General features: G+C 53.8%; 1 protein-coding gene across 10 annotated transcripts in view; it reads right to left on the bottom strand.

Moving 5' to 3' along the window:
* The window catches only part of LDLRAP1 (low density lipoprotein receptor adaptor protein 1), a 48,122-nt gene that overhangs the window by 24,010 nt on the left and 12,838 nt on the right, over positions 1-11,274 (bottom strand). For 7 of the 10 annotated variants that reach the window (XR_005020346.1, XR_005020347.1, XR_005020349.1 and 4 more), the window contains exons 5-8: positions 6,441-6,513; positions 5,969-6,055; positions 5,302-5,432; positions 3,587-3,621 (exon numbers count right to left, since the gene is read on the bottom strand). Coding sequence is in view for 7 of the 10 variants with exons in the window: in XM_036856025.1 (XP_036711920.1) it covers positions 3,587-3,621; positions 5,302-5,432; positions 5,969-6,055; positions 6,441-6,513 (326 nt within the window). In the remaining 3 variants the exon portion in view is untranslated. Of the gene's footprint in view, positions 1-26; positions 2,036-3,586; positions 3,622-5,301; positions 5,433-5,968; positions 6,056-6,440; positions 6,514-11,274 lie in introns of those variants that run through there. The other 3 variants (XM_036855984.1, XM_036856035.1, XM_036855974.1) reach the window with 3 other exon arrangements.

Here is an 11,274-nt window from a genome sequence, read left to right as displayed (position 1 = left end):
CTTTGTATTTCAAAAAGAGAACATTTATTACATAATTTTTTCCTCATTAGAACTTCCTTTACAGCAACACAAAGTAAAGCACAACAAAACTGATCTGTAGACACGAGGGGAGCACACTGACCACTGTTGGCCAGAGACCAGATGAAGGCCCCATGGAGACTCACACAGACACAGCACAGCCCTTCTCAGGGCTCCTGGACCCTCGTGCCAAGGGCGGCCCGTGTCAGGCCCAAGCCCTGCTGCCTCACGACAAATACAGGGGCTGATACCAAGGAGATCTGGGGTGGGCAGCGGGGCTGCAGGAGCTGGGCCAGGGAAAGGAAGTTATCCTCACATTGTGATAAAGGCAATCCCACCCCACCTCTCACCCAGGCACTCCTGTCTCTGTGTTTTGATTCAGATGCTTAGATACGTAGATTCTAAGAAACGGTGTGTTTCCTGGGCTGGTGAAACCTGCTCCAACTATCACCAGAGACTTAAGCTTGGTAAAGCCAGGCCTGGGAGGCACCTGAGGATGAAGAATGTGCTGGCGGCTTTGCTGGGAGCCCCATGGGGGTGAAAGGGGAGGAAGGGAGACTCTGAAGACAGGCTGCTGCTGGTATGTCCCCGACCTGGGGTCGGAGCATCAGGAAGGAACAGCATGATGCTTATGAAGCTTGGTTTTGTTTCACCCTCTGAATTAGCAGACTTCAAACACTTCCATTTTCACAGAAATCAACAGCGAGATAGCCAGCAGGGCACACAGGATCATGCCAGTTATGTGAGTAAAGGCACCAGATGGTTTGTTATGAAACACATTTTGGTCAGAAAATAGCTGGGGCTTTTTGGTTCCTGGGAGGGCAACAAAGCTAGAAAAAAGGAGGTGTGAGTTGTGAGAGGTGTGGGTGAGAAGGCAGCTTTGGCACCAGATCTGGGTTCTACTCTTGACTCTACCCCTTCCACGCGTGTGGTCTCAGTTTCCTCATCTAGAAACTGGCAACCAAACATTCGCAAACAAATCTAGGTGTTAGGTTTCACGCACTATCTCAGGAAGTATGGGGAGGTGGGGCTCAGACCGAACAGCAGCGCGGGAAAACCTTCATCCCCGTGGAGGGGGAAGGGCAGGGTGGGAGCTCTGCAGGAGGCGGTCACACGGATGACCCCACGGTCGCAGGCAGACTCTGGGAGTCCAGGGGAGACAGTTACACCGGTTCCAAGCACTGATGGGGACTCTGGGCCTCGTCTCTCGGAAGAAGGGCAGAAAGAAAGCTCTACGCAACGAAGCACCATCGAGGAGCTGGGGGCCACACCTGCTGTGCGTGCTTTAAAGTGCCTGCCACGTGTTGTCTTTGGTCAGGGGCTGCCCCTCTGTCTCTGAGAGCCCCCAGGGCCAGGAGCCCAAGCCCCGGCCCGCTGGGCCCCCCACGGAAGGCGGGCTGGATGTCACAGTCTTCTCCCGAGGCTGTGTTGCCCTCCTGTGCTCAAAGGATGACAGAAATGAACGATCCGACTACTTTCAGTAAGGAGCAAGGGCACCTCCAGGGAAATCTGGGCCCTTGAAGAGAAGGGACGAGAAATGCTTTGGTCACCATCCTGACACCCACGGTGGAGCAGAGCTCGCTCAAGAGAGGGCAGAAAGCTGGTTATAACACTGAGCTGGTGCCTGATGCAAAACCAGCTTCTGAGTTGAACCAGGAGTCACTGAATAAATATTCAAGGCATCTTTCAGTTCTTAGAGAAAGAACGGGGTTAAAAAAGAATCTCTACTTCCCTCTGCTTGACTGGCTGCAGCTCTGATCTGCAGACTGACAGTGTTGCCGACTGAAGGACAGTGGCTGGGGGTCCTGGAGCTGGCCCCCGCCCCCGACGTGGGTGGCTTTGGTTTGTCACGTGTCCTGCCAGCCCCAGGCCTCAGAAGTTGAAGAGGTCGTCCGGCTCGGCGCCACTGCTGTCAGGCTTGTCCCAGTCGACAGGCGAGAGGCACTGGGCGTAATGAATGTCCTGTGCTGTCAGTCCAGTGTCCAGGACCTGAGGGTTCGTCCGAGACTGGGCAAGCCTGGAAGGCAGAGCTGTGTGAGCTGGGGGCCCAGGCAAGGGGCTGGCGGGACCCCGAGGAGCCGGTCCAGCCTAGCCAGCACCAGGGTCAGAAGTGAGAGGACGTGGGTGGGAAAACGGCAGGACACATGGCCAAAGAAGCAAGACCCGGATGTCAGGAGAGGTGGAGCCTCTAACCAGAGAGCCTACCCTTGAGGGTCAAGCGGCTCAGAAAACTGTGGGGCAGGCAGTGGCGTTCCCACCACGGAGAGGCTGGGGCACCCACACCGTCCACAGCTCCATCAGGAAATGCCAGAAAAGAGGAGAAAGGGCAGCGCTGCCAGGGCAGAGAGGGACATGCGTGGGAGAGAGCCTGGGGCAACCATGGAAGACCACTGGCTTTAACTACGTTCAACACAGTGCTGTTCACAAAGTAAATTCAAAAAGGGGCACAACTGCACGTACCAAGAATAGGGAGAGTTAAATAAATTACGGCCCATGTCCTTAAAAGAACATGAGGCAGTCAGTGAATGAGGTGTTTACAAGGAGTTTTTAACAGCCTGGAGAAATGCTCCTGATACACCAGGAGTAAGTGAAAATCAGGATCCCCAAATGCAAATATGACGAGCTGATCAATGCAAAAAAATGTGTATGGATAGGATTAGCGTGAATTAAGCCCCAAAGTCAGGGCTGTGGGATTATGGGATGGTGTTATTTCCTGTTTAACGCTTTGCTGATTTTCCAAGTTGTTCATTAAGGGCACAAGACACTTTAGTAATCTGGAAAAAGCGAATGAAAGATTTCCTTCAAACAAGGGGGTTGTAGTCAGCCAGAGAAGCTGGGAAGATGGTAAAAAGAATCATGAAGGGGCCACACACGCCGCTCCCCCGACCTGGGCTGGATCGAGAGGTTTCCACTGGCTCTGGCAGGAAGGGGATGGGGAAGCGGGGGAGGGCTGTAGGGGTCTGCTGAGGGTCCCAAGGGAGAAAGGAAGGCCTGGCTGACCAGGGCCCAGTGCTCGGAAGCCTGAGCTGCCCGGGCCTCTCCTCAGCCAGCCTTCTCGGTGACGTGTCCCCAAGCTGAAGGCAGCCATGGACAGAGATGGCCCCTGGGAAAAGGGGAAATGCCACCAGCCTCTGGTTAGACCAAATATCTCCTAATGGGCCTCACATCCCTCCTCTACGTAATGCTCCATGGGCTTAATTAAACACTGCCTTCTCCCTGCCCCTTTCCATAAATGCAAAACCTCTGGAAGGAACAAAGCCTGCAAAAAAGCCCATTTTTGAAGGCTACACCAGGTGTAGGAAGAGGAAGCCAACCTGAGCTGTGGTGTGCTCAGTTCAGCTCAGCCTGTGGTAGAGCGGCCACAAGGAATAGCTTTTGATTCAACAGCAAGAACTTTCTGGCAGACCAAGCCAGATAGTGAGCTCCCCAGCCCTGGAGGTATCTGAGTTGAGATTTTTGCTCTGGGGAAGGTCAGAGTTCACATTCTAAGACATGGCAAAGGGCCCTGGAGACCAACCCCCAAGTGCCAGGTCTCCTCCCCCAGCACCAGGAGCCCAGCTAACGTTACCTTGAAAATGCTTCATCCAGGCCATCATCCAGCTCCTTGGGGAAAACAAAGCAGGAGATAAGAACCCTCAGAGGGGGAGCCCGTGCTCAGAGCCGGGGCTTGTCCCAGCCCTGGGTAAGCTATAGGGACGTGGCACACAAGCGTAGGAGTCTGGTGGGTGCCTAGAGGAACAGGCACAGGCAGGCCTTCCACCTGGCTACTGCCACCAGCATCTCAGCACAGGGACCCAAACCTGGGATGTGGGACAGGAGAAAGGGCACCTAGGTGCCTAAAGACATGGGGGTTCAATTCCCAGCTCTGCCACGACTCAGCAACACCTTAGGCAAGTCACTGCTCCTCTTTGAGACTCAGCTTTTCCTTCCACAAAATGAGGGGGTTGGACCGGACGATCTCTACAGCTTTCAAATTCCAAGAGGGAGGATGGGAAGAAGGTTTTCTTGCTTTCATCCACTTTCAGAAGCTGAGCCCAAATTGCAAGCTCACGAGGGATAGCTGATGGCAGGAATGCCACAGCCGAGGTGGGGACACAATGGGCAAGGCTCCCTCCACAGCCTCCGGGAGGGCGGGCAGGTGGCAAGGCTGGCTCCCAGACTGCAGAGAACAGGCTCACAGTGCCTGCCTGGGGGACACGGGGTGGCCCCCAACGGGCAATGGGATTTGATAGGTTTTCAAATCCATCAATGTTCCAGATTTTTAAAATTAAAGAGACGTGCATAGCACAGGGAGATCAGCTTGATGCTTTGTGACAACCTAGAGGGGTGGGATAGGGAGGGTGGGAGGGAGGCTCAAGAGGGAGGGGATATGGGGATATATGTATACACGTGGCTGATTCACTTTGTCGTACAGCAGAAACTAACACAACAGTGTAAAGCAATTATACTCCAATAAAGATAAAAAAAAAGATTTTGCAAAAACGTAAAAAAAAAAGAGACATGACAAGTAAAGTAACATGTCATTCTGCAATAGATCCTGGACTAGAAAAAGGATATCTCCACAAATGGAGAAATGTGAATCAGGTCTGTAGATTATATAAGTGTTGCATAAATGTTAACAATTTTGATCTTTGTAACATGGTTATGTAAGATGTTAACAATTGGGGAATCTGTATGAAGAGGAACAGGAATTCTTTGTACCATTTCTGTAATTTTTTTTATAAGTCTGAAATTATTTCCAAATGAAAAAAATTTCTAATTTTTTAAATAAAAAAATTATGTTCCTCTGGGAGATTCTGCAGGCAGAGGTCATCATCATCAATGAAGAAGTGAAAAAGCTGAGACAGAGAGAGGTCAGAGTGCTTGCCCCGGGTCACAGAGTGAGTCAAGGGCCAGGCTGCCTGCCTGAGTTTCAGGCTTCTCGTTCAGAGGGCCGAGGGGGAGAGGCTTCAGGAGCCAAGTGCCCATGCCGAGAACAAGGGGGCCTTTGGCTGGTCCTGCAGTGGGCAGAGCCATGGATGCACAGGCCAAGAGGCCAGGCATTGTGAGGAGACAGCTGTGCTGGGAGCCAGGCCTGTTGGGGGCGCAGCCCTAGGTTCAAAGGGGACATTGTTCATCCCCTACCCTGGGTGTGGCTGTTGCTAGGCTGGGTCAGGCCCTCCTAGAGGCCTGCAAGTCACAGGTGCCAGGGCCTGCACCCTGGAGCTGCCTTAGGCCTCATCCAGGGATCAGGCCGAGGCTCACTGGATCCTTGGGGGGTCCTCAGGCCACACGACCACTCACCCAGACAACGCTGCTGCTGTTTAAGTCTTGAGGTCGCAGTGCCTCGTCCATGTGAGTGGTGTTAGCGCTGACCGCGGACAGCGGGGCCTTGGCTGTCTCTTCCAAGTCCAGCAGGTTCCCAGTGGCGACCACTATGAGGGGTCAGGTGTGTCAGGAGGAGAGGAGGTCCCTGTCTCCCAGCCCCATCTCTTGGCCCCATCCTGGAGCCTCCTGGGCTACCCTGGTCCTCACTCCCTCCTTGGGCATGGCCTTTCCAGGCCTATCACCCAGACCACCCAGAGCCCCACCCTTGCACCTCCCGAAGCAGCTGGACAGCTGCCCACAGGGTGGGAAGTTCTCTCCCACTCATGGTTTAGGCTGAAACCCATATTCACAACAGGTATTAAGTTTTTTAAGAGATCACACAACAAGATGTAAAGTGTATAGGGAGAGATGTATACACAGATTTATATACCTGTATAGAGACATATCTGGAGGAACATGCACCAAAACAAGTAATTTTTCCCCTTTACCTGCATTTGCTAATTTCTCTATAATAAACAAGCATTATTTATTTAATAACAAAACAAAGATAAAAACCCAGGAGTTTACCCCAGCCCAGGAGGGAGGGGGACCCTCTGGATGAAGGGCCCCGTGCCATGCAGCCCCTCCCCCGTCCAAGACTCACGGCTCTTCAGCGAAGGGGTGCTGTCTCGGCAGCCCCCACCCAGGATGTCCCCTCCGTCTTGGCTGGTTTTCTCCCTCTTCTCCTTCTCTGTGGGACCAAGGCACAGCGCGTTGGAGCCCCCGACCCCAGCACTCCATCCCTAGCCATCACTGGGCAGGGGGTAGGCTGTGGCCAATCTCAGGGGGCAGGTGTTAGGTCTCCAGAACGGAGAAAAGAAACTTCGCATATTTCATTTAACCCTCACAAGGACCCTGGGGGAGGGAGACAACTGTTCCCAATTCTTCAGATGGGGAAACTGAGACTCGGAGGTGAAGGGGCCTGTGCAAAACCACAAACCAGATAGGTGATGAAGCTGACGATCAGTCCAGGCCTGACTCCAGAGCCTTTACCATCCTCCCCACCCCTACTGCTCTGCTGGTCTTCTTCAACGCCCCTGTACACCCCACCCACCATGTCCACAAACAAGACTCACCTTCCTTGGATACCTGCCAAAACTCAAAGGCGACTTTGAAGGCCTGGGCTACTGTAAGGGTGACAGCCTGGGCCTGAAAAACAGGAAGTGGGGTCGGGGGAGGGGTACAGTGTTAGGCAGGTAAAAGCAAGTCTCAACTGGAGGCCCAGGGACTCCAGGCCAGGCCCACCCTGGCTGTCCCAGGCTCTGGAATGCCTGATGGGCGGAGGCAGAGTCCTGGCCCCTCCCACATCACCAAAGCAGATGTAATGAGGCCACACCTTCCCCAGGCAGCTGGGCCCCATCTTCACTACCTGGAGCCCAGCCAAGATTCCCACGGGTACTCCAATCCCCACCTTGGCAATGGCTATTCACCTCTACTTTTTTTCCTTAGCCTTTGAGTTCCCCTAAATGCAATTAACTGTGAGGCTTATTTCCTCCGAGAAGTCCTCCCTAATTACCTGAGGACTGCACACAGTAACTTAGTCCTTAAAATGAGAGAACAGAAAAGCCAGAGTTGGAAAGGACCCCGCCACTGCCTGAATGAGTCACAGCTGGAGAGGCAAAGCTTAGACTCTGGTTACTACTATGCTGGGTCAGAGGGGCTTATAACTGAATGCCAGAAAGGTAGTAGGAGGCTTCTACATTTCCTGGCAGGAGCAATATGTCAATGAGGGCCCAGGGCAGAAGACTAAAACCATCCAGTGCCATAACCCACCTGTAAAGAAGGGCCACACCTTGTCCCTCAACCCCTGGGGGACCCCCATCTACTCCTTCAAACCCAACTCAAATGTCACCACCTCTCTCACGTCACGTCACGTTGCAGGCACTGGGCTCCCACATCCCTGCCTACTTCTCTCTGGTGTCACGCATATGAAAGTGTCACCAGCTCACATGCCTGTGTCACCCCACCTGGGTGCTCCCTGAAGGCAAGCATCGACTCTGAACACCCCTGATTCCCAGAGCCCTCCAGGGGTGTCTAGGATGGTGGCTGAATTGCATGTGCCCGGGGGCAGGTCTCCTGAGGCCTTACACTCCAGCCAGGACCTACCCTTAGCCCACCTTCAACTCAGCCCTTTCCTCTCTGATTCCAGTTCAGGGTTAATCAGCTCAGCTTCTGGGAGTGGAAGTCCCAGAGCTCGCAACTGTAGCCGGAAGCAACAGGTAGCCTCCTCTGCAAGCTCGGCCTGGGGAAGAAAGCGCCAGACTCTTTCAAGTGTACAAGTTCAGGCCTAACCAGCCTCAGCCCCACTCCCTTCGCCTCCGCCAGACAACTCAATTTAATTGAGAAATGAATCTGTGGCTACTGCCTTTAAAAATTTTTTTAAATTTAAAATCCCTAAACAAGCTGACTGAGCCATGCCAATTAAATTTCACGAAGTATAAAATCTCATTTGAATGTCTCTGTCATTTACATTTTTGATGGAAGTACGGGCGCTTTATGGCAAAACTTAAATATGGTAATTAAGTATGAAACTCTTCACAGCTGTTTACAATTTAAGCTGTCACGTCTGGATCAAGTTTAATAGACCCAGTTACCATTGAGAATTGCCCATGAAATAAAAATATGGGCTAATTACCAGCCAGAGTCAGATCACTATACGCCCAAGCAAGGGCTGGTCACCCAGTGTGGCAGGGAGATGGGAACGCCATTATTTTTGCCTCCAGGAAATCTGAGGGCACAAGCCTGACACTGTTTTTGCATAAATCTGCTTGTTCATTTGCGTACATTCCCGCCCTTTCACCCTGAAGTCCCGAGCTGCAAGTTAAACCAAATATAACTCAAGATGCAGATGCATGCAGGTGACTGAAAGCCCAGGCTGGGCAGAGACTGGGAGGGGGTGGGCCCTGTTTTCCTGGGCGACTGCAGGAATCTGGGCACTAGCGATGGAAGGACTGCTCAGGCCTGCCCACCGAAAAGCCCTCCTTGACTCCGCAGGCCAGAAACCTGCCCCTCCTGAGTGCCTCTGGCCTGTGGGTCTGTCTTATTACCCTGACCAGGTACTGCCTTGCCCAGTTTTTCACGTCCCTGTCTTGTTCTGGGTAACCAGGCTGTCAGCTTCTCACGGAGACCAGGTCTAGCTTAGGGCTGCAGACCTGGGCCAGGACCCCGGAATCCAGGACCTCAGCCAGGTTCTCAAACCAAGTCGGGCCAGGTGCCCTGTACAGCCCTGCTGCCCAGAAGCATAAATCACTGCACAAAAGGATGACCTGAGGAATGCCAGTGGCCTGGGAGGGAGAATAGCCCTGCCGCACCCGACCCCAGGTAGAATTAGGGAGTCCACCTGTACTGCAGCCCTGGGCTCCCCACCGATGCCAGCAATGGCACCTTCACTTCAGAGCCCAGAGGCTGAAGTGCTGGCTGAGGCCTCCCAGGTGGGCAGATGGAAACATTTCTTTGTACAGAACCTTATCCTGGCCATGCCCAAAAGAAGCCACAGGGAAAGAGAAGCCAGGTGGTTGGGCTGCCTGAGCTGAGCTGAACTGGTGGGTGATCCAGAAAGGGACCCATTTGCCCCTCAATCTGGGTGGGTCCTAGGCTTCGTGCTCATTCAGGCAGCCCAGCAAGGAAGGGTGGGGATGTGGAGACTCTGGGCCCTTGGCCAAAACGACTGAGGGCTACGTCAGCATCCAAATTCAAGGCTCCCCTGAGGTTGACTCTACCTAGCCATCCACCCAGGCTCTGGTGACATCTGAATCCCCAGCCCCCAATCATACCACTTCATTTTGCACCTCTGTGCCTTTGCACGTGCTGATTCCTGTGCTAGAGTGCACCCACCCCCTCACCACCCTGCCCCATTTTTCTTGGCCTGGCAAACTCCTACTTACTACTCATCCTTCAAAGCCCATCTCAAAATGTCTCCTTCTCTGAGAACTCTTCATGTGCCACCTCCAGAGTGACTTAATAACCTCCGCCTGAGAACCAAGCTCCCTGTATGCCCGTTACTGAACCCCGGCTCTTCTCTCCCATTGCCTCGTTCGCATCTTCACGGCCACCCTGGGTCCCCAGTGCCCGACACAGAGCTCAGCCTGGGACCGGCAGCAGCAAGCACGTGGCGGGACCTGCCAGCAGGCAGGATGCGGACTGGGGCGCCCATTTCACCTCCTGCCTCCTCCTCAGAAGCGTCCACTCCGCCCTGAGAGTCTCAGGGTCTCCAACGTGGCCAGACCATGAGGCCATAACACACTGGCAGCTTGGGCTCAGCTGAGGCCTTGGGAGCCACAAGGACACTACACGCATCAGGTGGTCTACTGACATCGCCCTGGGCTGGGCTGTCTCTCCAAGGGGCCTCCCCAGGGCTCCCTGAAATGGGGAGGCCAGGCGGGAAAGGCTGGAGATGGACAAGCCAATATCCAGCCGCTCCTGATACAGATGAGAATGGGCCAAGAAAAGCGAAGAGTCTGGGCCCTGGGTGTCCAGCAGGAGCCCGTCCCTCTGCCCGATGGCTCTGCTGTCAGCACCAAGCAGTGGCTGGCTGTTTTCCCCAGTACCTGACCTCTTGGCCTGGGGCAGACTGGTTTTGTTCAAGCCTGTCTAAAGTCCTCTGGCCCAAGGCCAGGCTCCCTTAGCCGCTGGGCCAGCATCCACTTTCTTTTACCCCCGACCTCCCCATCCCAGAGGAAGCCTCTACATGTTGGGAGCCCCTGCACTGCAGCAATGGCTGAGGGCCAGCTGCCCCTGCCCAGTGCCTGCTCTGGTCAGTGGAGAGGAAGAGACAAACAATGGGGACATAATGAGCTTGTTCTGTGGGAACAAGGCTGTCACGGGAGAAGCCACCGCTGCTCAGGGACCTAGGGCATCATGAGGCCCCGGGTGAGTGGCTGGCGACACCGAGTCTGCAGGAAAGAAACAAGGTGCAAAAAAGAAACTGAGACCTTTCAGAACAACCCTGGAGGTCACTGAGGTGACCTCCTCATTCTGTTGATGGCATGCAGCCCAAAGAAGGTCAGGGTCTTATCCACGGTCACAGAGGATCAGGCCCCTGGTCTGTCTCCTCCTACAGTGCTCCTTCCACAAGACCTGTGGTAGGCTGAATCGTGCTCCCTCCACCCCACCCCACCCCACCCCCGGTAAGATGTCCACATTCTGATCCCTAGAACCTGTGAATGTTACCATACATGTCAAAAGGAACTTTGCAGATGTGATTAAGTTAAGGACTTAGAGATGGGGGATTATCCTGGATTACCCAGCGGGCCCAATCACAAAGGGCCTTATGAGAGGGAGGCAGGAGGGTGAGAGTCAGAAATAGCAATGTGATGACAGAGCAGAGAGGGAGACTGGAAGATGCTCCACTACTGGAAGTTGGAGAACAGGGCCCTGAGGGGTAGCAGAAAGCCTGGGCAGGGCGGGGGTCACTTTAAGACTGTGATGTCCTGGATATGTCCTTGATGACATGGGGAGGGGAAAGGATTCTATCTCCTTGGCTATAAGGACCATAGGGCACAGGAACTGGGGCTCTGGGCTTCGTACACAGAGGTTAACAGAGGCCAATACTAAATCAATCAATGTCGGGAACCTCCTTACAGGGCGGATGCTCAGACCTTGGGGGCCTCAGAAACAATAACTTCAATGCCAAAGGCTGACTCACTCCAGCTGCTTGCCACGAAGTTCAAGACAAAAGCCCAGAGACCACTGAGGTCCAGCTCGTCCCAGCTAGATGTGTCAGGGTGGCCTGGAAGTGGGGTAAGGGACTCCTGGCTCCTCACAGTCATGCAGGGAGAGGAGAAACGTGGGTTTAGACCCTCTGCTAGCTAACGGCACCCTCTGCTAGATGATAGCTAGCCACACCATCTTCAGCAAGAGAGCTGACCTCTGTGAGGCTGTTTCCTCATTAAAAATAAAAATAAAAACAAT

This window comes from Balaenoptera musculus, chromosome 1 (assembly GCF_009873245.2).
Source record: "Balaenoptera musculus isolate JJ_BM4_2016_0621 chromosome 1, mBalMus1.pri.v3, whole genome shotgun sequence".
In the NCBI taxonomy this organism is placed as follows: Eukaryota; Metazoa; Chordata; class Mammalia; order Artiodactyla; family Balaenopteridae; genus Balaenoptera; species Balaenoptera musculus.
The sequence above is the reverse complement of the archived record's forward strand: the minus strand, read 5'-3'. Positions and strand labels throughout refer to the sequence as shown.